A 26,147-nucleotide genomic window follows, 5' to 3' on the forward strand; every position below is an offset into this window, starting at 1 on the left:
TGACTGGTTTCTGCGAAGTCCGTGCTAGCATGATAGTGGAGCAGAAAACGTGATATTCCACTGTTTTTGATGTGGGAATGCCCGTTTACCGTCATGAGCGAGAGGAGGGTGAGAGTAAAGATGGCACAGCTTTGGAAGGGGGAGGTTGAGGCCTTAGGAAGGGGGGTTGAGGACTTTGGGTTGGGATGGGGGAGGAGCAGAGGGAGGGGAGACTGAGGCTTGTGTGTGTGTGTGTGTGTGTGTGTGCATGCGTGTGTGACAGACAGTCAGACAGTCAGACAGACAGTCAGACAGACAGACAGTCAGACAGACAGTCAGCATGGAGTTGACGCAATCACCCTATGGATAATGTGCTATTCATTCTGTAATTGTCACATCTGAATTGTGTGTTGTTGATGTTATCCGATTCGTTATCATGTTCGGCATGCAGTTTCTTTGTATGATAGCGTATTCATCATCCCTACCTTTACTAACCGATGTGTCTTCTCTTCAATATTTCTGTCCTCTACAGACTCTCGTCGTGGGCAGAGCCTTGAAAACAATCCAAAGGGGGGAACTGAGAAAGTGCCGTCTCCTCAAAAGATCAGCTCGGTTGGCTCTTGTGAAAAGTCCTCTCTACCTGTCATCCGGGACAAGTACAAAGACCTAACGGGAGAAGTGGAGGTGAGATTCTGTCTGATGTTTCTTACCTATTTCATCAAAATGTCCAGTGATTGTCACATATCATCATGTGATCATGTAAGCAGAGACACGGGCAGTGCTAAGGTGCAAGATCAGTACACAGGCAGGGAGAAATTGAGTTATTGATGGTATAGTGCAACTCTGCCATTGGCGTGAGGTTCAGGCCTATCAAATCGGAGGAGACTAGCTGGGGAGAGACTAATGAGTCAGGGACATCCTTTGAGAGGAAGGATTCTGTTAAACAGATGATGTCTGGGCTGTTAGCAGCGGCCTGGATTGAAGGACGTCAGGTTGGAGCGGAGGCCTCGGATGTTTGAGGTCCATTGAGTGACAGGAGAGGATGTGTTGGGAGGATGCGGGATAAGAAAATACGCGTTTTATATGCTTCAAAAATCTAAAGAAAGAATATTTTCTTTTTTTATTACATCTGCCACCAAAGATGGATGGAGGTTATGTTTTCACCCCTGTCTGTCTGTCTGTCTGTCTGTCACTTTGTGAACAAAATACCTCAAAGGTTGTGGACGGATTCGGACGAAATTTGGCAGAGAGGTAGTGTATGTGACAAGGACGAAATGATTAGATTTTGGTGAAGATCCGGATTTGGATTCGGATATGAGAATTATTTAATTTATAAGTGATTCTTCACCATTGGGAGATGGGTCCGAATCCGATACATAGCAGGATATCTCAAAAAGTTGTGGACGGATTTGGACGAAACTTGGTGGAGAGGTTGTGTGTGTGACAAGGACGAATCGATTCAATTTTGGTGAAGATCTGAATGTGGATTCGGATATGAGAATTATTTAATTTATAAGTGATTCTTCACCATTGGGAGATTGGGACAAAAACTATACATAGCAGGATATCTCAAAAAGTTATGGATGGATTTGGACGAAACTTGGTGGACAGGTTGTGTGTGTGACAAGGACGATTCGATTCGATTTTGGTGAACATCTGGATCCAACTGGTGGAATTTTTAAGTGATTCTTCACCATTGAGTGATATGGCCAACCAGATGGAGGTATGCTCTCTACTGAGTACCGTTCTATGTTATATATATATGAATATGAATATGAATGATCGTTTTAAGGCCATTTTCCCCGCTGGAGCGGGGGTGAGCCTTGCGGGCTCCATGACAATCATGGTTCCCTGTTTGAGGCAATGTTTTTATGGCCGGATGCCCTTCCTGACGCCAACCCTTGGTCGCCTCTTACGATGCGCAGGGATACGGTGTGAATGAATGAATGAAGTACCTATTCTAAATCGGGGTACACATCGGGATCATTCATCCCAGCAAGCTGGTACTCAATTTGCCGACCTCGGAAGGATGACAGGCTGAGTCAACCCCCCTGGCGTTAATTCAGCGATCGATCGGGATTCAAACCCAGGATCCTAGGATCCCAAGCCGGCACCCTAACCGCTAAGCCAACACCAGGCAACCATATATGCTTCAAAAACTAAATAACTACGAATCCAAATACCAACAATTTTTGCACGTTGCTCAAGGATACCCCCAAGTATGGTTCCTGTTAGGGTTGCATATATGGGGGTGGGGTTCAAGGTTAGGGGAAGACCCCAATTCTCTCTATGTAAATGTGTCGTATAGCTCCACCTGGCGGTATACGGTATTACACCTTCTTGTATAAAGAAAGTTTGAACAACTTGATAATATAATATGCATTATGGTGATGTTTAAATCTAAGTTAGAATAATTCCATATTTTCAAAAAGTTTCATTTCACTCATTTTAAGCAGAGGCTCAAACCAAAGAATCAAACAATGAGCTTGGCAACGAGGCGGAATTGATTTTTGCTCACGCCATATACAAGCCGCAAGGATGATTGATGAAGGTGATGTTAACTGAATTGCAAGCAGATGGAAGATGATCTCCGGCAAATGATAGAGTGAATAAAGCAGAATGTTGTGAAGTACAACATGCCATGTTGTGATTAATGCCGTCAGCGCAGCTACGGGTAAAAATGCCGAATATGAGATGTTGGAATTTATTTTGCTGCTACCAGCACTATCAAAATGCCACCATTGGATTGATGTGTTTATTTTACTCTCTTGGTTGTGTGAATGCACTGAAGTTTAATTTTGATTCATCAAAACATGAGTGTTGAGAATTTGTTTCAATTGATAAGGAGAATTGGATCAAATTGGATGCGGCTTGTTTTCCCCCACAATTGCACATCGTGATCCTGATTTGAGATATTCCGTCCCGTGTGTACAACTACCTCGTGTTTGTGCAGGAATATGAACGGTACGCATATGAGTGGCAGAGGTGCTTGGAAAGCATTCACACGGTATGTCTTTGTGGAACGGCCGCTCCACGTCATTGTCACGCGAGCATCATCACAACTAAGATTCCTTCCAACCGGAAAGTTTCCCCATGTCGCAAACCTTTGATCACCAATTGCCGTTCTTTGCAGGTCATAAAAAAGGCAAACAACATATTTAATGGCATCACGAGCTCTGCTGTTTGCACAGAAGTGATGCAGTCTGAACAAGGAATGGAGTATTTGGCAGGTAGGTCTCGAAGGCCCTATTTAATATTTTAGGTGTGCAGTATTGTACTCGCTTGTTTTGACGTTTTGTTTTTAAATGGTTTGAACAAATGACGGTGAGTGAAAAGAATAATTACATATTTTCACCCCTGTTTGTTTGTCTGTATGTTTGTCTGTGAGCAGGATGTCTCAAAAAGTTGTGTATGGATGCGGACGAAACTTGGTGGACAATGATCAGATTTTGGTGAAGATCCGGATACAATCGTTTTTTTAATTTCTAAGTGATTCTTCACCATTGAGAGATGGGGCCAAAAACGACATACAGTGCCTATAGAAAGTCAACACACCCCCTTTCAAAATTTTCACCTTTTGTTGCCTTATAACTTGGAATTAAATTACATTAAATCAGACTTTTTCCACCTGTATTTACACATCGTAATCCAAAACTTTCAAGTGAAAAACAAATTCTACAAATTTCAGAAAATTAATTTAAAATACCAAACTATAATGTTTTGGTTGCATAAGTATCCAACCGTCTGAGTTAATACTTGGTGGAAGCACCTTTGACAGCAATTACAGCTGGGAGTCTGTTGGGATAGGTCTCTACCGACTTTGCACATCTTGATTGGGCAATATTTGCCCATTATTCTGTACAAAACTGCTCAAGCTCAGTCAAGCTGCATGGGGAGCGTTGATGGACAGAAATCTTCAAGTCATGAAACAGATTTTTGATTGGATTTAGATTGCGGCTCTGACGAGGTAACTCAAGGACATTTATCTTGTTGTTCCTTAGCCGCTCCAGTGTAGCTTTGGCTGTGAGCTCCGGGTCGGTGTCATGCTAAAAGGTGAACTTCCGTCCCAATTGCAGCTTTCTTGCAGAGGGCAGCAGGTTTTCCTCTTGGTTTTTTCTTTATTTTGCTCAATCCATTTTCCCTTCTATCCTGACAAGTTCCCCAGTCCCTGCTGATGAGAAACAACCCACATGATGCTGCCACCACCAAGCTTCACAATAGGGATGGTGGTCTTTGGGTGATATGCTGTGTTAGGTTTCCGCCAAACATAACGTTTTGGCCAAAAAGTTCCATCTGACCACAAAACATTTTGCGACATGGCTTCAGAATTTCTGGAGTGGTTTTTTGCATACCTCAAATGGGACTCACGGTGGGCTTCTTTGAGTAATGACTTCCTTCTTGATTGTCTTAACTGTGCTCCAAGGGATATTCAAGGCCTTTGAAATATTTTATACCCACCTCCTGATCTGTGCCTTTCCACAACTTCATCCTGGAGATCTTTTGGTGGAGTGTTTGCTGTGAAATGCACTACGCAGCAGAGGAAACTTACAGGAACAGCTGATTTTATGCTGAAATAATCATAAAAAATCTGAAAATATAAAACACAGTTGGAGGCCAATTAACTTGTGTGATTTTGAAGGTGAATGGTTACACCTGAGCTAATTTACAATTGCTATTTTAAGGGTGATGGACACTTGTCCAATATCTAGTTTTGTATTTTTAATCATCTGAAATTTGTAGAATTTGTTTTTCCACTTGGAAGTTGTGGGTTACGATGTATAAATAATGGTGGAAAAAGTCTGATTTAATGCATTTTAATTCCAGGCTACAAAGCAAAAAAGGTGAAAATTTTGAAAGAGGATGTAGACTTTCTACAGGCACTGTATCGCTTGATATCTCAATGTTATGGCCGGATTTGGATGAATCTTGGTGTATGAGTTGGGTTGGTGACAAGAACAAGCCAATTAGATATTGGTGTGTGTGACAGGGACAAATAGAAGGGCGGAGGGTAGGGGGAGGAGGTGGGCGAGATGTGATTTTCCATCTAGATTTTGTTTCGCACTTGGTGCTTCGTTATATACCAAGGACATAGTTGTTTTTCGACTTTTTGAATCAAATATCATCGACTGTCCAACTTTTTCGATCTAATCTTTAATTGCAGCCAAGTGGGCAGAAAATTAATCGTCAAGAAGTGTGAATGCAAGAGGTTTTGTTGTATACTCTCGAATTTTCTACACACGACCAGCTGGATTTTGATTACCATAAATGTTAACTTTGTTTGTCTATCATGCCAATAAAATTCATGATGCCAATATCTTTACCTCCTAAGCCTTTCCCACTGTCCACAAAGACTGGCCTTGCTGAATGCTCAGGGTGTTCGTTATGGACTCTTTGTATAATTGCCTATTCCTCCCTCTGTCTAGACTTGCACTTTTTATTTTTTATATTTATTTGCTTTTTTGTCTCTTTGCCAGGAGTGTTATTTTTGTTGACACCATTAATTTCATGGTGCCCTTCAACTGTTTGAAACCCTTTTGTGCAATTTTCCTTTGGCAATGTGTCAACCATTTTCTCTTCCTTTCCTGATGAGGGCACTATGTCGGGAGCAGCACTTTTGAAAATGATGGTGTTTATACAACAACAGCATAAATAACTATTACACACAGTTTATTTTCGGTTGACGTGTGTTGTGTTCCCCTATGCGCAGATGGGTCAGTCATTCCAATATGACGTCATTGGCTATGATATGCTGAGTTATGCAAATGAAGAATTTTCTAAAAGTGTTCCTCATGCAGTGTATCGTCAAACAGGTGTACATACCTAAACAAAAGCCATGCCTGTGAGAGCTTATTTTGGCTTGATATAAAACTAGAAACCTGTGTCCAAGAATGAAACTTAAAAATGCTGCATTCAACACGACCCTCTCCCTCCTCTCCCCCCCCCCCCCCCCCCCCCACTCTCCCCTCCCACCACTCTCCCCAACATCCCAGAGGTGTTTTTGAGTGTAGGCTCGGGGAGCTAGAATATAGAACGGATCAGGACACCACAGAACAAAACAAACAGCAGGAGAGGGGGAAACACAACTGCAGGGATGACGGACAAAATAGAAAGAGACTAATGGATGTGAGGACTAGAGGAGGCCACGGGTAAAGTTAAGTTGGACACAGAAGCAAACTCAGATAGGAACAAGAAAGACCACACTGTGGTCACAACCTGTGACACAAAATATATATTTTTCGCCTCCTTTGTCCACTCAATGCAAACATTTGTCCACTTCAACTTCAAACAGTTGAAGGTATTGTACAATTCATCTCCGTGGGTCTTCATGGTTTGGTTCAATATCAATTACGAGTCTGATGGACAGCTGGTTCTGGTTTTACGCCCCCCTCCTCTGCAGGTTATTGCGTCATGCTTGAAGACACCCACCCCCTTTTCTAACAACATTCGACCCAAAGAAAGCCAATGGAAATCTGACACAACAAACCTGGGCATTATATAATCGGTAGAGGCCTAAAGGCCTGATGTCTTGGGCCCACCAGAAAACCAAGATGGTGGCCATATTATTTTGCCTGGGTGCCATGATGAGCGGAGTCAGGCGACAAACGTGGGTGGGCAGCTGTCCGACCATTGGGTGCATTTTTCAAAAATCGACTCTCAACAAGAACAACAACAAAGAACAACAACAATTCAAAGCCAGGAATCAATTGCAAATTAATATTGGGATTCCAAACAGGAAACTTACTCTTTTTAGTGACGTCATAAAGGACATAAACAACAGGCGCGAATAATTATTTGAATGTGCTCGATAAGGTGATGTAAATGACGCTGCCGTAAACTTCCAGAAAATAATGTCTGCTTTATTTAAATTAATTATATGCTTGAACACTGTAAACACGAATTGCCTTTTTGGCACTTTCAAAAAAAACCTTTCGTTCAGCAGTACTTGGACAAAATATTTGTTTGCAATTTAATTTATCCTAGGAGAGGAATGATCCCCGATTCATCCCACACCACACACACAAACATGAACAAATTGATTTTGAATGGACAAGTGTGATTTGCAGGTATTGCATGACTTTGGAGTACAGATGACGCAAGACATTGAGTTTTTCTTGTTTTGTTTCGTTTTTTATTTCATGATAAATGTGCGTTCTAAATCGGGCCTGTATACGTACCTCCATGCAGGTGTGATAGAGGTGTACCGTGTCTCGCGCCGCGTCGAGCAGGGCATCAAGACCGCAGCCGTGGGGAGCCAGGTCCTGCAGCAGAACCTACGTGACATCGACCTGGCATGGCATAACCTTGCAGCTTTCCTTTCACTCAGTGCTGGCATGGTGAGTGCCATGGTGAGCTGCAGCCGGGCGTTGAATTGTTTAATGCCTTATTGACCTGGTCTTTACCCATGACGTTTCACGCTGTCAGCAAGAGGTGAATGGAATGAACATTTCTTGTAAAATGTAAGCTCGAGAAAAGCTGGATTCTTTTCTTTCTTCAGGACCTCAAACGTTAATGCAAAGCATCGATCCCATTGGTGCATCTCAAACTCGGATCAAATACCCAATCAATTTTGGTTGGCCTTCGTAACATTCCACTAAGCAAGGCGATCTCGGTTGGCCAACTGCTCTTGCAACTTATCGTATCGAATAAACCTTTGATGTCGGTGAGCTTCCTGCTCGGTCAAACATCCGACGCTCTTGCAGGGAAGCCGGTAGCAGAAGATCAATTTCTACTTCTTCAAGGTCGCAAAAAACAACCTCAGCTGCCACCTTTTGGGGAGTGCAGGTAACCACAGTATTGGAAATACAATTTAAGAAGCACCTGAAAACTGCCTCAAAAAAAGGGAACCATGATGATTGTCATGGGGCCCGCAAGGCTAACCCCCACTGTAGCAGGGAAAATGGCCTCAAAGAAAAAAGGAAAGCATCTGAAAACTAAGGGGACCTTGATTTTCGTAATTACCTCCACCACCAAAGGTGGACGGAGGTTATTTTTTCACTCATTTGCTTGTCCGTCTGTCTGTGTGAGCACGATATCTAAAAAAGCTATGGAGGGATTCGGATGAAATTAGTGGACAGGTTGGGTGGGTGACGAGGACAGATTGCTTCAATTTCAATGAATATCTGGATTCGGATAGTTGAATTTTATCAGAGATTCTTCACCATTGAGAGATCGCGCCAAAAACAATATATAGCATGATATCTCAAATAGTTGTGGACGAGTTATGACAAAAATAGGTAGATGAGTTGGGTATGTGACAAAAACAAGCCAATTCGATTTTGGTTCAGGTCTGAATCCATATCCGGCCTATCAGTGAGATACAAAACATAGACTGTTCAGCCTGGCGGAGGTATGTGCTCTATTACGTGCTGTTCTGGTTTTATCTGTTTAGCTTCTTCTTCAAATTCTGGCAAATGTTCAATCTCTAAAGGAGCTTTAAAATAATGGTCATGTTAACTTGTAGAAATAGCAGCTGTTTCGGTTCATTCCTGAACTCGTAGGTTATTTGTCAATTTCTCTTTTCCTCGCTGCTCGCTGTTGTATTCGGGTTGGTTCTTATCCCAAGGATACTCTGTTTATAATCAATCTCGGGCAAATGGGATCTCCACATCAACGCTGCTACATAGGAATGTGCCCGGTGGCGTGACGTCAAACACACATTTTGCAAACATTGTAATATTTAATTCCCTTTTTTGTCTTTGTTGCAAGTTAAAATATTCTGTTTTAATTCTCAATGCGATAGAACATTCTCGGTAAGCTGAACTCCCATCAAACTTTGTTTCCCTCTCACCATTTACCTTTAAAGCTTCATGAGAAGACGTTGGACTTTTCAACTTGCGTTTTGAAGCCTGGTACGAAGGCCACCAAGAAGCTGGCCTGTGGTGTGTGCCTGCTCAACGTGGAGATTCCAGAAAAGGTGTGTCTGTCTCTCTCTCTGTCCTTCCATGATGAGAAAACTCGCCGTTCTTATTGTTTGCAGCTCTTAATACATTTCTGAAAAACGATTTTGATTCTGAAGCTGAGATGTGGCTGCCTCCCTATTTTTCTGGTTCTGTGTGTGGACGTGCCGTGTACAGACGGACAACGTTGAGATCCCCAGCTCTCAGCTGACCTATGGACGTCATAATTACCATGCAAGCTGTGCCAACTTCTGGATAAATTGTGTAGAACCAAAGCCCCCAGGGCTGAAGTTGCCAGAGTTACTGTAGGCATTTGCTGTTGTTGTTTTTTGTGGAGCGTCTGATTACCTTTTCTGTTCAGGGCTTGAATTGCCTGAGTACACACATCAAGCTCGAGATGTGCATATTTTCTCTTCCTCGTGGTTTCATCATACGGAAGCTTTGACCATTTCACATGATGTGATGTTGTTCGAAGCTTCTTCTGCATATTAAGATGGTCAATAGTGAATAACTGGACAGATGAGAATGTGGTTACAAGAGAGGAAATGATTCGATTGGTTACTTTTTTTCCCAGTGAAGACTGTCGAGGACATTTCAAGTTCAGGAAGTAATTTGATTTCTAAACAATTTCAATGAACAATCACATTTGTTGTTGGTCATTTTAACTTGGCATTTCTTCGCAAACCATTGGAAAACCACTTGGTTTCAGTTTTTCTTTTTCTCATTGAAACATCGTCACCTGTTAAACATCTTTGCAAATGTGTAAAGTAATAAATGTCCAAAGTGTGAGAGTTGTGGGATAAAGGGGGATGGGGGATTGTCTGTGAATATCACTATTTATCAGTTGTTACCTGTATACCTGTATAGCCGTGTACATATTCGCTGTTATCGCCTCATGAATGGAAATCAGTGTGAAACACACCACCCAGAAGCACATGCATGAATTCTCATCGTTCATTTGCTGAGAACTGTAAATAGATAGCTCGAATCACTGGACGAACGTTTTACCGGATGTCACCCTTCCAATGATCATAGCCTGCTGGTACTTGTCTATTCTCGCTTAATTCAAAATTTTCCCTTTACGCGACTTGGCTCTGCCATCATTTCACAATCCGTTCATTATCCACTGCTGGACAGAGGCCTTCTCCCAAAACCTGCCATTCCTCCTAGTCTACTGCTGCCTCCATGTCACGGAGGGTCTGAGCGCTGTGAGGTTTGGGGTAATGTCATGTTTGGAGGGTTGTGCCCATTCTCACCGTGCTGTTCAAGCGGGTGGTGCGGGAGTGCTCTTTGGCTCTATCCCTTTGACCCGTTCGGATCGGGTGACCCTCTTGGAAACTTCCGCCCCTGCCAGATAACCACTCAGGATCGTCGGAATGCACAACCACTTCAAGGTGGTGGTCATATGAGAATAATCTTTTCCCGGACATGGCAAATACGATGTTTTTTTCCCCCTCTTTTCCACTCGCAACCACGTGGGCTAAACAATCCTGAAGGCCACGTGGACTTGTAGCATCTATGTCATTTCCCTCAACCCTCTGGTTTTAGACCAGTTGTTTGCAGTCGAGTTGTCATGTCGCATTCCATCACACACATTACAAATAGTCTTAAAGGAGAGAACATACTTCCGGTTTGTGCTATCTCGGCCCGAACGTTTGTTTAAAGATCGCTTTTAGGTTGCTTTCCATTATGAAGCAATTGCTGCCACCTGTTATCCATCTCGCCTTGTTCCGTCATCCAATGCTCTGGCACAAATACGCTCAGAGCTTGCTTTTGTTTTGCCTTTTACTTGTTGAACATTTCATCATAAGTGTACAGTAAATATACCATAAAAAATATGATTTTGGTTATTTTCTGCATTTAACATGTATGCAAAAAGGTTGCAGCACCACCACCGACCGGCACCACACCTTTCCCCAAGTCTCATCCTTTTCAATCCACATACAGTCCTTGTTACCAATCTTGCCTGTAAACGTGTGGGCCGCAACATTTCGAGATGGTATACCTTTCACAAATGTAAAATGTTGTGTTCATCCCAATTGTGCAATTTATTTCCAATTTTCTACGTTACCATTCAATCACTTTGGCACTCTACCTGGGCAGCGCGCTGGTGTTGCAGCTCACGAGAGACTTCAGATTGATTTATTGGAAATGATACATTTCAATGTTTTGCTGTAATGTAACCGATGATTGCGATACATTTTAGCAATGACTTTGTAATTTGTTTGTGTCGCTCACTTCGTTTTGAAGCGACTTGTGACAATATTCCTTCGGTTTTAAAACTGTGAAATAGAACAGTAAGTTACCTGTAATATGATGATGAAATGGGTTTTGTCGGCTTTGGATTTTCAAGTGATGATTGGTCGTCCCTGATTCCCTTCTTCGTCGTATGATGATGTGCATATGGTACTTTGTTTCATGTTCAGAATGTGAAATAAAACGTTATTCATAGTTTTGCTTTCATTTCATTGAGATCCCAACTATAACTGGTCGTTACCGTCACCAGTGGGCAGTGGACTTCCTCGAGAGTCGAGTTCGCAAGCTGCACCACATGGTCTTCACTGCTGAATGGGTCACCATTCTTTACTGTAATGGTGACTGAATACTTGTTGCATAACACTTGTTCCAAGGGTCCTGACGAAAAGGTAGCGCCGGCCACACATCCACCCTCTGTAGACATCTATTACACGAGGATTTTGCAGCTGGGAGCTGGGCAGGCACTCACTAATGCTCAGGCGTCCATGGTTACCAATCGAGTTAAAAGGTGCGAAAGATATGGAACTTCAAAACGACTCGGTCTACAAGGCCTTGGTCTATAGCTCAATGGAGTACTGCTCTCCCCTTTAGGCTGACACCCCAGCATTACATCTGTCTCTCCTCGATTCTGTGGAACCTAAAGCTCTCAACATTATTGGAATGTCTCACTATTGAGACCAAAGCACAAGTTCTGTTGCTGTCACATCACAGGTAGGTAGGTGTTCTCTCGTTACTTGCAAAATCGAAGATTTTTCAAGTGTATTGGTTGGTTGCATTTGTCATTCTGTCTGTCTGTTTGTTTCTCTGTCTGTTTGTCACTCGCATACACGTCACAAACCTAAACCAATCGTCATGAAACTTCAAGTTGTAGAGGTCGTCACAATTAAGAAGCCTATTGATTTTGAGGTCAAAGGTCATCTGAAGGTCGAATTTCTAAACTCGCCATTTTGAATCCGATTGACTTGAAAATTGAACAGCATTTGCACATTGAGTCACTGAATAGGGAAACCAACTATTTTTGAGGTCAAAAGGTTAAAGGTCAACTCAAGGTCAAACTTCCAAAATCAATTTTCACCTGAAAACTCGTCAATTTTCATCCGATTGACTTGAAAATTGAACAGCATTTGCACAATGAGTCACTAAATTGGGAAAGCAATTATTTTTAAGGTCAAAGGTCAACTCAAGGTCAAACTTCTAAAATAAATTTTCATCTGAAAAAAACGAGGGGGGAGGGGGGTGGGTGGATTTTGCAAGTGCTCTGCATGACGTCTTCTTGTTTTTTAAATCAGCCCTCTGATATTGCTCCCTCTGCTCTCTCAGTTCCCGCAGCAATTCCAGGATGCACGCTTTCTTCCAGTAATCCCCTCCTGGGTGAAATTCCAAAATCCAGGTGGACTGCACACCTCAACTCTTTTATTCTCCACTTCCTCCTTCTATGGAACTGCCTTCCAGAGGCCATTCTTCCCACTCTTCTCTCCAGGGCTTCAAGCAGACAGTGCACCGCCATGTCATGTCATCCCCCATGATCTCTATTACCCCCATTTAACCTTTCTAACACATCCCTCTTGCTGGTTTGTGTTTCCTGCCCTCTTCTCTCTTCTTTTCCTGTTTGTTTATCCCCTTGCTGGTTGTGCCCAATTGTTGCCATGCTACCCCACTATCAGTTCAACTTTGTTATTCCAACAGCCCTGGTCTTGTCGAGAAAACCAAAATGGAACGCCATGTCAGTTCACTTTCTGGGGGACTCCACTCTATGCATTGGATTTCCATTGGATAATAGGTGAATGGAATAACCGTGCATTCTGGCCCTGTGAGCTAGGACATGTTTTTGTCTGACCATGATCCTTGGCCTTAGGGCCAAGGTGCATGTGTGTTAGTTTTAAAAGCTTTGAACATAGCTGGGTGGAAGTGCACCTGCTTAACTTCACAATACTGTATTTCTTCTTCTTCTTCTTTTGAACTTTTTATATAATATAATGGCATCTCTCAACAGAGGATGGTGAGAAATCCATGATCCGTAGATTGATTCCTTTCCCCAGTGGGTTGGCTGATGATCCTGCCAAGAAAAGCCATCTAAAGCCATGTAGCCTGCTGCAGTTGGCAACAGAGCAGCTGACGCTGCACTCGAAACTTGGTGGTGGTTGGTTTTTCATAGATAGCAACCGAGCTGGTTTGCCCATTAATGTTGATACATACAGATAGTGGAAAAAAAGGAAACGTCAGGATACCAGATGAAGGAGTAGCACCGATGCTTGAAGCATTGCGTTCAGCACTTTCCATGGCAATGCGGGGTTCATGGGGCCGAGTACCCCGTCAATGTGGGGTTCATAGTGCCGAGTACCCCGTCAATGTGGGGTTCATGGTTCATGGTGCCAATGTCCCCATTGGCTCGTGGAATCCTTTACCTGGGGGTCCCCACAGAACTTCTCAAGTCGTAGAAGCTTGTCCATCGAGCTCAAACGAGGGAGACGATTTGCATTAAATGTGGTAAAAATTTCAGTTCACCAAACTCCAAAGATAGTGAGCTTTATTGTCCCCCGTCGCACCGCGGAGCGAAAGGGTGACTATGGTTTTCCCCTCCGTCTGTGTGTGCGATCGCACTACCGATCGTGAGGTCGTACTACAGGTGGCACCACCAATCGTCAGGTGGCAGGACCAGTAGCACGACCAATCGTGCGACTACTTGACCCACGATCATGCACGTCTGGTGGTGCGTCCATGCGTGACTGGTGGTACGACCATGTAAGACCTGTCTGCGACCTCTTGCGATTTGGAATCGCAGGTCAAAAGTTTTGAACATGACCATCGACCTTGCTGCGACTGATTTTGCTCTGGCGATCACCCACGACCTCTGCGACCAGTCGCGCGCTCTTTCTACGATTTGCCCGCGATTCCAACATTTTTCGGTCGCAGCTAGGTCGTAACCTGGTCGCAGGCCCGGTGTGACTGGGGCCTAACATTCACCATCATATTCAGTACAGTATGGACAAACAATGCTGGGAGAGCAACAGCAAACCACCAAGTACAACTCTTGCTGACAAACTGTTTCAGTTGCACTAACACTCTGCAAAGAGTACGGTTCAACAAATATCAAAAAATCTGAACAGAAGAAGGATAATTACAAACGGGCTGTTTTGGGTTTGTCCGTTTTATATCCGATCATTTTCTTGCATAAACACTTATGGTAAATATCTTTGGCTTGCTCTGCGAGGCCGGAACAAGTGTCACTTTCCCTGGCCGCACCAAGACAGCAAAGTCAAGAGGGATTGGCAATTCGGAAGAGATCCAGATGTGAAGTCCACCTAGGTAGTCAGAATGTGGGAACAATGGTGGGGAGTGTTGTTGAGATGGTTGCCGATGATGCAGAGAAGACTAGAGGTGATGTGTGTGATACAAGAAGTCAACTTGAAAGGAACGTAATGGAAAATATTGCAAAACAAAATAAAACTAAATGCAAAAAAGAAGGAAATGTAACAGCTTGGAAAAGTTGGAGAAAGGTAGAGTATGATTAATGGGGATGGAAGCGATCGCAGGTTGGGATGGATGATGGTCTGAGGTTGTGACGTAATGTGCCAACATGGAGCCATGGCGTGAAGAGTAGGATTGAGTCGGTGAGGAAGGACATTCCACAAGTGGGATGAGAGGAATGCAAGTGTGGTGAAAAGTGAGCTGAGGTTTTGAGAGTTTCACGAGGAAGGGGTTACTGGAAGCAAGTGTGCAATCTGGAGGGACAGATGGATGAAAGAGCAAAGGCAGCAAGATTAAGAAAAAAAAGATGGTGGAGAGGCCACTAACTTGCTTGTATTGGGACGGCAGCAAATCCTGGGCTTTGGATCATTTGTGGGAAATGCCGATGATGTTGAGAGCTTTGTATTCTACAACATTCAGGAGAGGCTGGTGTGAAGTGTGAGGCACCGGCCTATTGGGAAGAGCACTACTCTATTGAGCATCAGCAGTCCCTTAAATCTTTTCCAGGTCAGTAGAGCCGCTGCTTCCGTCCCATTGTGGTGTAAAATCGTACAGTTTAATGAGGATTGGTCTGCAAAGAGGGTTTCCATAGCAACAGAGGGGTCATGAATGTATCACAACTGAATTGGGCACAAAATGCTGCCTTGGGGGCACTCCAGCCTCCACTGGAAGAGATTGGAGGATTCCATTGATTGCTCCATGTTGAGGTCTGTAATCCAATAAGAGGGTGGCCTTGTGCTCTGCAGGCAGAAAACCTGGCAAGCAGAGCAGGGTATTTCCGCATTGTAACCTTTTCAAATCATTTATTTTCAAATCATGAGCAAGTCTCAAGTCGTTCTTGGCCTTTGGCCCGGCTACAAACTGTCTAATTGGTGCTTTGTAGGCCAGCCAGCTCTGAAAGACTTGAGGAAGAAACCTTACCTGGCCTACCCCACAAGAAGGTGGCAATAATTTGGGTCATTAGATTAGTCGTCGTGGTAGTTGCAGTGATACACTGAGATTTGAAGTAAGACGGTGTTTTCTGGTTTTTACCTGTGCATCCGAGTGCATTATTGACCTGAAGTCCAATTACTGGAATGTTTTGTGTCATGCAGGCCAATCGGCGGCGCACGAGGACCATGCGATTCATGCAGTCCGCATTCCAGAAGGTACACTGCATCCTTACGCCAGGTATCACTCGTTGTGGCTCCTTGTGCAGAGTGATACTGTTTCTGCCCTCGCTCTCGTATTGGTCTCATTTCAGCTTAGGCTAAACAATGATCACAATAAATGGTGGATAAGTGATGGCAGTCCTTGCTCTTGTTCCACAGGTACAGGTATAACAGCCCAAAAAATGCAAGAAAATGATCCTGTCCATGGTTTCATTGATTTCATTGATCCTGTCCACAACTAGGTGATGTCCCTGGCATTTTGGAACGTCAGTCTTCTCTCAGCAAGTGGGCATCTCGAGTGCGGTCATCGGACGTGCCAACCACCAACAAATCATGGAGCATGTTGTCAGTCGTGTCCCCAAACTCACACAGGTGTGATTGTTTTTTGAGGTGCGTAATGAAGTCTGCGATCGACTGACCTTGCTGCTGTCTGCACATGTAAAAATTAAACCGACACAGGATGACTGAAGGAGATGGATAACAATGTTCCTTCAAAGCGGCCTTGAGCTCTACATACGTGAGCACCTGGATGGTCCGAGGACTTATCAGGTTTTTAACGAGTGTGAAGGTCTCTCCCCTACAAACATCCCAGGTCTGCCAAATATCAGACCTCTCTCTCCCTGGGCGCGTGTCTTCTTTGACGGGTTATAGATGGCAAAACCAATCAAGCCATGGGCGCCTCCTCTATCCCCCACCAAAGCAGGCCAGGAAGCCGTTATATACGGCATGTTACTGGATCTCATGGAGCCCGGTTCTCTGCAGGCATACACGGCTTAAAGGGAGGGAGTCGCCAAATCCCGGACCCTCGCTCCCAGCATGACGAAGTCTGAGAAACCCAGCAAGCCACCAGACCAGGCCGCGCCCCAGACTATTCACACGACCACGGGGAGGCACGTGCATGGCCCTCCACCCCATAAAAGCCGCCATGCACTCTCAATCCGCTGCACACAGCACAAATCCTCGATCTCACCATGCTCTCTCACATCCTCGATGGACGGAGCTCTACAGGAGGAGGTCCGTCAAAACCCGCGCCATCCCACGTGGCAGCATGGGGCCCCCACGTCCCACCAAGCTCCAAGAATGAAAAGAATGAAATACTGACTTTAACCCATGGTGGTTAAAGTCAGTATCCAATTCCTTCCCATGGTGGTTAAAGTAAGTATCCAATTCCTTCCCATGGTGGTTAAAGTCAGTATCCAATTCCGTCCCATGGTGGTTAAAGTCAGAATGAGATACTGACTTTAACAACCATGGCATAGAATACAACAACAGCAACAGGCATTTTAAGGCCATTTTCCCTGCTAGAGCGGGGGTTAGCCTTGCGGTCTCCATGACAATCTTCTCCATTTTGCCCTATTTTCTGCATCTCCCCTTGTTAACCCCCTTGCCCGCATTTCTTCTTCCACCATGGCATACAATGAGATACTCACTTTAACCACCATGGCATAGAATGAGATACTCACTTTAACCACCATGGTATAGAATGAGATACTCACTTCAACCACCATGGCATAGAATGAGATACTGACTTTAACCACCATGGGAAGGATTTAGACACTGACTTTAACCACCATGGGAAGGATTTAGATACTGACTTTAACCACCATGGCATAGAATGAGATACTGACTTTAACCACCATGAGAAGGATTTAGATACTGACTTTAACCACCATGGGAAGGATTTAGATACTGACTTTAACCACCATGGCATAGAATGAGATACTGACTTTAACCACCATGGCATAGAATGAGATACTGGCTTTAACCACCATGGCACAGCCATTCAATGAGATACTGGTACTCACTTTAACCACCATGGCATAGCCATAGAATGAGATACCGGTACTCACTTTAACCACCATGCCATGGCATAGCCATAGAATGAGATACCGGTACTCACTTTAACCACCATGGCATAGCCATAGAATGAGATACCAGTACTCACTTTAACCACCATGGCATAGCCATAGAATGAGATACCGGTACTCACTTTAACCACCATGGCATAGCCATAGAATGAGATACCGGTACTCACTTTAACCACCATGGCATAGCCATAGAATGATATACCGATACTCACTTTAACCACCATGGCACAGCCATTCAATGAGATACTGGTACTCACTTTAACCACCATGGCATAGCCATAGAATGAGATACCGGTACTCACTTTAACCACCATGGCATAGCCATAGAATGAGATACCGGTACTCACTTTAACCACCATGGCATAGCCATATAATGAGATACCGGTGCTCACTTTAACCACCATGGCATAGCCATAGAATGAGATACCGGTGCTCACTTTAACCACCATGGCATAGCCATAGAATGAGATACCGGTACTCACTTTAACCACCATGGCATAGCCATAGAATGAGATACCGGTACTCACTTTAACCACCATGGCATAGCCATAGAATGAGATACCGGTACTCACTTTAACCACCATGGCATAGCCATAGAATGAGATACCGGTACTCACTTTAACCACCATGGCATAGCCATAGAATGAGATACCGGTACTCACTTTAACCACCATGGCATAGCCATAGAATGAGATACCGGTACTCACTTTAACCACCATGGCATAGCCATAGAATGAGATACCGGTACTCACTTTAACCACCATGGCATAGCCATAGAATGAGATACCGGTGCTCACTTTAACCACCATGGCATAGCCATAGAATGAGATACCGGTGCTCACTTTAACCACCATGGCATAGCCATAGAATGAGATACCGGTACTCACTTTAACCACCATGGCATAGCCATAGAATGAGATACCGGTACTCACTTTAACCACCATGGCATAGCCATAGAATGAGATACCGGTACTCACTTTAACCACCATGGCATAGCCATAGAATGAGATACCGGTACTCACTTTAACCACCATGGCATAGCCATAGAATGATACCGGTACTCACTTTAACCACCATGGCATAGCCATAGAATGAGATACCGGTACTCACTTTAACCACCATGCCATGGCATAGCCATAGAATGAGATACCGGTACTCACTTTAACCACCATGGCATAGCCATAGAATGAGATACCGGTACTCACTTTAACCACCATGGCATAGTCATAGAATGAGATACCGGTACTCACTTTAACCACCATGGCATAGCCATAGAATGAGATACCGGTACTCACTTTAACCACCATGGCATAGCCATAGAATGAGATACCGGTACTCACTTTAACCACCATGCCATGGCATAGCCATAGAATGAGATACCGGTACTCACTTTAACCACCATGGCATAGCCATAGAATGAGATACCGGTACTCACTTTAACCACCATGGCATAGCCATAGAATGAGATACTCACTTTAACCACCATGGTATAGAATGAGATTCTGACTTTAACCACCATGGTACAGAATGAGATTCTGACTTTAACCACCATGGTACAGAATGAGATGCTCACTTTAACCACCATGGTATAGAATGAGATACTGACTTTAACCACCATGATATAGAATGAGATACTCACTTTAACCACCATGGGAAGGATTTAGATACTGACCAAACACCTATTTTTGTTTCCTTTTTATCCCTTCGCATGTAACCCTAACCACACACCACACTGCATGCATGGTGTTTTGTCAGACCAAACTCTAATTATCCCGATTAGGAATTCCTCCTTCGCTCCTGTTTTCTGTGATTCATTCGTTCCCACCTTCGTCGTTCCCTGGTGTTGTGAAGTGCGCCATGGCGGGCGGCGGCGTTCGAGGGAAGTTTTTCGCTTGTTCCTGTTTCTTCACCACAAATATATTCGTGCCCACGTACGGCGTCCACGTGTCGTTCCGGAACGAGCACACCTTTCGTGCGGAGCACGGCCAGGTAGGTTTGCTCGTGTACGTCACATGACGTGTGTTTCGAGTTTCTTCTTTTTCCCTCATGGAGATCATGACGAATCGTGAATGAATTACAACTTGTGTTCAGAGTTCCAAACTATCAAAACGGACTGTGTGACGTTTCCAACGTACGCAGTAAAGTACGTTCCTGTAGGATTTTGTGACGACAACAAATCGCAAGGATTCATCGGCATTTACATTCACATTGGTGATTAAGCAGGTCATTTTAAAGGTCAAACGTCTCCTGATGCCTGGCAAATCCCATCAAACAATTTGCATATTAAGTAGGTACATTTAAGGGTCAAAGGTCATGACGATTCCGGCATCTACTTTTGACTTCTCAAGAAATATTCACTAATTTAGATGCAACTTTTGAGGAATTGTCTCCGCATGGTTCTTTCACAAGTTTATTCAAACCACCGGATATTTACATATGTCGTGGGTCATCCACACCTACCAGTGGTTCCCTAGTTCCACCAGGTGAACACAGCGGCATTACCCCTATTTTTTTGTTGTCGGAGGGGGTCTCTTCTTTTATTAAGGGGTCTCTCTTCTTTTATTGTCGGTCGTCTCTTCTTTTATTACCCCGCACATGAAGCGAAAATCAGGGTTCAGCAGTTGGTTCACTTTGTCTCCAGACGTCAGTCTATGATCGAGGAAATACTTCATTTCAATTGAATTATATATTTTGAACTCTATAGAACATGAATCGGAACGCAAACCTGTAGTTTAGCAGTTTTTTGGCTCTAAAATTGGCAAATGCGCAACTTTCGAAGTGTCGTAATCCACCCCAGAATGCTCAGCGCATTCTGGCTTTAACCGGTGCGTGCCAGAACATAAATTGTGTGTGCCAGATAAGGATTGTTACCTAAAATGGCTGACAAAGCTTCGAAAAGAAGCCGGAAATACTTGGAAATGTACCTGCGAGAAAGGGGTGTGCCTCCTCACAATGAAAGAGTTGGAGGAGTTTCTCGACTCGCCCAAAAAGTCGAGAGCTTGCAGCTCCCCGTACTGCAAACTCCTGATGACGTGGACCTGTGCAAGGCCCGAAGGTTCGTCGATGGGCGCGAAGGTTCCAAACCTTCGACGATTGCTGCCAGTGAGTGGACTTTGAACCTTGCGGGATTACCACGTACCAACCTGGCGGGCTTGGTGATTTATTTACTGGACGTCTGTTATTGCAAATCGATGAGGTCATTACCAACATTCTGGCAGACATGCCAAAGGAGGTTGTTTCCTAACACCGATGGTGTTATGCACTTCCTAACACAATGCCACATCTGTCAGAAAATGAGGAATCAAATGGTTGGAAACCTGGACACCTTCAAGCAGAGTTTTCCATTAAACATGTTACAAAGCTACTTAGTGTGAGGAGATGAACTGTTTATGACCTCACAGGACATCAAACCATTGGATCAACAAGAGATATGGCAAGAAGTGCCATATCTCTTGTTGATATATCTCATATCTCAAGAAGTGCCATCCCGCGATGAAGCTATCTCTGAGGGCCTTTCACTCACTCACCGCAGGCAGGTAGGTGGTCTTTCTGTCTTCTACCGACTCCTCTCCGGCCTTGCACCCCCAGCTCTCTCTGTGCTCTGTCCCCCAAATATTCCTACAGGTCGCACAAGATCTGCCAGCAACCCTCTGATGGTTAAACTGCCGAAATCTCGGCTCTCTGCTCACCTTCACTCTTTCATTCCTCTTTTCTCCCGCCTCTGGAACAAACTCCCTCACTCCCTTCAATCCCACTCCTCCCTCCAGGTCTTTAAAACAGCTGTTCACCACCATCTCTTATCTTCCCCCATCCAAAACCTTGATCTTTTCTACCCCCGCTAATTCACCCCAGATCCACCTTGTTTGAAATTCCAACTTCTTTCCTGGAAGTCCTGGCAGTGTCCATATGTTTTATACCTCTCCCACCGCCCCCTTCCCATGCCCCCCCCCCCCCAAAGCCCTCGCCCTCTCTCAGATCTCTCGATGTCTCCATGTCTCTCGGTCCCTGCTCTCAAATGTAGTGTTTGTGTCCTTCCCCCTCTCTCCCCATCTTGTCTACCGCTCCCGATGTTATATGTTTTATGTGTCGGTTTGTCTTTCTGTGTGATTAATGTTCGCTCTTTCACGAGCCTCGATCTTGTATACAAAAAAAAAAAAAGAAAAAAAAAAGTGGACGTCAACAGGAAAACGGCTCCCGCTCATGGCCGATACATTTGCACGATCCAACTACGCAGTCGGTTTCAAACTACCCAGATTACTGCAAACACACTCCCTGCACCTCACAGGAAAAGTGTGAACACCGTTTTGAGGCTTCTCCATGATGCAGACATCTGTGCTCGTCGTCCTGTTCAGTGTCCGAGACTTGCTCTGCAACACATCCCAGCCCGCTTTCAGTGGTCAGATCGGCATATTTGATGGACACGGAGGGAACGGACAAGTGTTTTATTGGGTAAGGAATCAGGCTTTCTCCTTGATATACATGATGGTCATGCATGGGCCTACACAATAGGCAATGAGTGATGTGCCCCAGTCTGTGTCCAGGAAGACATACGTTTTTGAAGTGAGGGGTGGTATTGCTGAAACTTCTTGCACCAACTTGATCCGTATCCATGGCAATCTGATGGCAGATTGATACATCATTGAGATCTTGCAGCAACATGTGTGGTACCTACAATTCAACAACAAGGCACAGGAATCGTGCTTTTGCATGATAATTCTGCTGACAGGGCCATTCGACCCAGAAACATTCTTATCGATGCCAATGTTAATATCGTGACACCCTGGCCTGTCGTCTTGCCAGACTTCAGTCCAATTGAACATCTCGGGATATCATCGATTGTCAGATTTGAATCTTGTCAAGGTCCACAGACCCTCAATGAGCTGGAGCAAGATATGAATCTGGTGTGGAATGCAATTTCCATGGTTAGATTTGAATGTTCATATGGTCAATGCAATGACTGTGCAATGCAGTGATTGTGGCCGGACGGAGGTGGACATATCCGGTCGTGAGATTGGTACTTACACTTTAGATCCAGATGCGAAAGCATTCGCCACAACGCAGCATTACATGATTAGGTCACAATGAAATGGGCATGTAATTGATCAGCATTCATCTCTTGTTGTTTTTATCTTGCAGCTCTTGAAAAGCAGGGGCTGCCTCACCGAAGAGTCTTTTCAGCAAGTCATTTCTCAGGTGGTTTATTACGCGCGTGCTTTCTTCACTGCGATTCCGATGGTGACACGTAGTTGACTTCTCAAAACCTGACAATGTAACCTTTTTCAGATCAAGGCGGAAATCGATCGGCGGAGATCCTTAGGTTCGACCTTTCTGCAGAGGCAAAAAGCAATCTCAGAATCTTACAAGCCTTTGCGTCCTGAAGTATATAGTTTGCAGGTAAATGGGCATTATCAAGTGCAATATTAACAGTTTGGATCATGTTCTCATTGGCGGTGGAGGTAGTGGTGGTAGATTATCAGCACACTCGTATTCACTCCCCAATGTTTAATTTCATTGAATTGTCATCTCTCAAAAGGAAATATCAGAAGGTCATCTTTTACGCGTCACAGATGAGGTAGTATGCTTTGGATCAAATGTAGTTTCTTCCGTTCTCCACACTTTCACCTTTCCATCGCTTTAGTAAAGGTTTATCTTGGTCTCACCTGCCCATAGAACTTTGTTCTAGAACTCACTGGCTCTGGCTCACCTCTGTACTTCTGGTCAAATTCTAATCTGGCCTTCCTATTTTTGGTGCTGACGAGAGGTTTGCATCTTGCTGTGTAATAATAATAATAATAATAATAATAATAATGCATTTATTTTATATAGCGCTTTTCAGGAAGCCCAAAGACGCTTTGACAGAGTGCAAAACATAATGCATAGCAAAACATAAAAACAATTGCAAAAAAAAAAGAATCAATAGGGAAATATTCAAAGCACAAAGGAGGGAGAAGGAGAGGAGATAGTCAGGGGTTAGATGCTGTGGGTTAAATGTTGAATGCAGTGTTGAACAGGTGGGTCTTGAGTGATGTTTTGAATGTGGTGAGTGAGGAGGAGTCTCTGATGGTGTGAGGTAGTGAGTTCCAGAGGGTGGGAGCAGCGATGGAGAAGGCCCTGTCCCCCCAGGATCTAAATTTGGTCCGGATGGGGGGGGTCAGGAGGTTGGTACCAGCAGAGCGGAGGTTGCGGGTGGGAGTGTGTCTGAAGAGGAGGTCAGCCAGGTAGGATGGGGCCAGGTTATGGAGGGCTTTGTAGGTCAAGAGGAGGATTTTGTACTGGATTCTCTGGGAGATGGGGAGCCAGTGAAGCTTGTAAAGGACGGGGGTGATGTGGTCACGGGTCCGGGAATGGGTGAGTAGACGGGCAGCGGAGTTCTGAATGTATTGGAGTTTATTGGTGATTGTTGAGGGTGAACCATAAAGGAGGCTATTGCAGTAGTCCAGACGGGAAGTGATGAAGGCGTGGATGAGGGTTTCTGCAGCCACGGAGGAGAGGGATGGACGGAGACGGGCGATGTTTTTCAGGTGAAAGAAGGCTGTCTTTGTGATCTGTTTAGTGTATTTGTCGAAGGAGAGGGTTTGGTCAAAGATGATGCCAAGCCTTTGTGTAGCCTTTGTGGTGTAGCCTTTGTAATTATGCTGCTGAAGTCTTCTGCAAATGGTAGATTTTGATACTTTCACCCTGAACTCTGGAGGTTGGTGGTGATGTCATTGACAGTTGTTTTACGGTTTTTCTTCACATCTCTGAAGATTTTTCTGTCATCAACTGCGGTTGTTTTCCTTGGCTGACCTGGTCGTTGTCTAATGTTAAGTACTCCAGTGGTTTCTTTTTTTTTTTCAAGATATTCCAAATTGTTGTATTTGCTACTGGCAGGAGTATCTGGTGTTGCCGGGAGGGTGGGGGGGGGGAGGTTGGAAGGGAGTGGGGGGAGTGGAATGGGGAGGGGGGGAGAGGGAGGGGAAAGGTATACTACATATACATCTTTGGGGGTCGGAGGGGGGGGGGGGAGGTTGGCTTTGACAGGCCCCTCCGTTTTGGGCTGGGGCTGGGGGTTGGGGGAGGGAAGGAGGAAATACTTACCCGTGCAAAGAGTGCTTTAACCTCAGTGTTGCCCAGGTAAAAAAGGATATTGTAATACCCTCTGCCACCATCACCAGGTGGCGCTACACGGTACATATTTACATAGAGAATTTACGCCCCTCCCCTGGCCTCCACACCCCCGCATGAGGCCGCAGCCACATAGCTTATGTTACCCCCCACACAAAATTGTATTTGTACCCAGAGTTTGAAGTTTGTAACTTTAATGATTTGGCTGTGCATATAACACATACAAAGAGAGAGAGAGATTTTTGCCTTTTATAGATGTAGATGAGCAACACTTCATGGAACATTTTTATGTTGAGACAGAGGAACTTTCTGGCCACGGAATTTTTGCAACTTGTGGACTTTTGCAATTCCCGAGAGGCATCACTACAGGGCCTACTACAGCGTGTCATTTGCTTAGCACGTAAGTTTCTTTGGCATGGAAGTGAGGATGTGTTGTGCCACATGTCTTATGCATTGCAGTTTATTGTGTTATTATGTTCATGTTTGTTTGAATCTGATCTCCTGTGGACACACATCACACGCACGCACACACGTCTCTTACATTAGGGGCACTGTAGCACATATGACTTCGATATAATCAGTTGAGGAATTTAAAGGGAAAGTAAACCCAAATTTTCTCTCTATTATTTAACCAAACCTTTATTTAACCAAAATGTGATATGACTTGACATTTCATTTTCTTCAGTTAGAAGACGTAACCTTTCCAAAGTGGAATAGTTTGGGAATAAGCCCCAAAAAATTGATTTTTTTAAATAGAAATCTTCATTAATGGTTGATTTTGGCACCTCTCCTGTGTATGGAGTGACATTAACAACTTTCCAAGATGAAGGCAGGCAGGTGACCATCAGAAAAAGTACAGAAGAAGAACAAGGAAAGAGGAGAAAATTGTACCAAAACATAGGTTTTTATGAATAGAGTGTCAGCACTAACGAGTCAAGCCTGGTGTTGGCTTAACCGTTAAGGTGGTTGGCGAGAGATGTTAGGGTCCTGAGTTTGAGCCCCTGTCGAACCACCCCCACTATAGAGTTCATGAGCTGTGGGGGAGTTTAGCTTGATCATAAATCTCTTTACCTTGGTTGAAGGTAAGCTCACCTTTTGGAGAGTGTGTCACAGGAATGACACTGGAAGGCAGTGATATTGGACCTTCAAAAAGGCAGAGTTAAAGCAATCACCCTTAAAATGAGCGGTGTCCATTATGATTCCAGTCTTCAAGAGTCAGACGAGGAGGATGACCATTGACAGACTTCACCTACTGCCACCAGGTTTTAGAGGATTTTGAGAGGTGACAAAGTTGGTTGGTACTTCAGGTGCAGTACCCTGATGTGGCTTGTCAGAGAATAGACACACACACACACACACACACACACACACACACACACACACACACACACACACACACCTTGTGAGCTTTACAGAAAGACAGC

General features: G+C 44.3%; 2 protein-coding genes and 1 long non-coding RNA gene across 13 annotated transcripts in view; 2 read left to right on the forward strand and 1 right to left on the reverse strand.

The window, feature by feature from the left end:
* SYNRG (synergin gamma) overlaps positions 1-11,327 on the forward strand; it is a 93,279-nt gene extending 81,952 nt beyond the window's left edge. For 6 of the 10 annotated variants that reach the window (XM_068135635.2, XM_068135641.2, XM_068135640.2 and 3 more), the window contains 6 exons: positions 512-663; positions 2,933-2,986; positions 3,113-3,209; positions 7,165-7,325; positions 8,783-8,893; positions 9,054-11,327. In XM_068135635.2, the coding sequence (XP_067991736.2) occupies positions 512-663; positions 2,933-2,986; positions 3,113-3,209; positions 7,165-7,325; positions 8,783-8,893; positions 9,054-9,185 (707 nt within the window). In that variant the 3' untranslated portion in view covers positions 9,186-11,327. The remainder of the gene's footprint in view (positions 1-511; positions 664-2,932; positions 2,987-3,112; positions 3,210-7,164; positions 7,326-8,782; positions 8,894-9,053) is intronic. The other 4 variants (XM_078768031.1, XM_068135636.2, XM_078768030.1 and 1 more) reach the window with 1 other exon arrangement.
* Positions 11,328-14,261: 2,934 nt separating this feature from the next.
* LOC137439666 (uncharacterized) lies at positions 14,262-19,489 on the reverse strand. The gene is made up of 2 exons (XR_010986970.1): positions 19,445-19,489; positions 14,262-14,434 (listed from the first exon to the last, which is right to left on the reverse strand). It is a non-coding gene; the product is annotated as an uncharacterized LOC137439666 (long non-coding RNA).
* OGFOD2 (2-oxoglutarate and iron dependent oxygenase domain containing 2) overlaps positions 19,449-26,147 on the forward strand; it is a 38,954-nt gene continuing 32,255 nt past the window's right edge. Inside the window, exons 1-4 of one of the 2 annotated variants that reach the window (XM_078768032.1) lie at positions 19,449-19,608; positions 22,756-22,812; positions 22,903-23,013; positions 25,024-25,123. In XM_078768032.1, coding sequence (XP_078624158.1) covers positions 19,477-19,608; positions 22,756-22,812; positions 22,903-23,013; positions 25,024-25,123 — 400 coding nt within the window. In that variant the 5' untranslated portion in view covers positions 19,449-19,476. The remainder of the gene's footprint in view (positions 19,609-22,755; positions 22,813-22,902; positions 23,014-25,023; positions 25,124-26,147) is intronic. The other variant, XM_078768033.1, reaches the window with a different exon arrangement.

The sequence above is a fragment of the Myxine glutinosa genome, chromosome 14 (assembly GCF_964187855.1).
Source record: "Myxine glutinosa chromosome 14, kmMyxGlut1.1, whole genome shotgun sequence".
In the NCBI taxonomy this organism is placed as follows: domain Eukaryota; kingdom Metazoa; phylum Chordata; class Myxini; order Myxiniformes; family Myxinidae; genus Myxine; species Myxine glutinosa.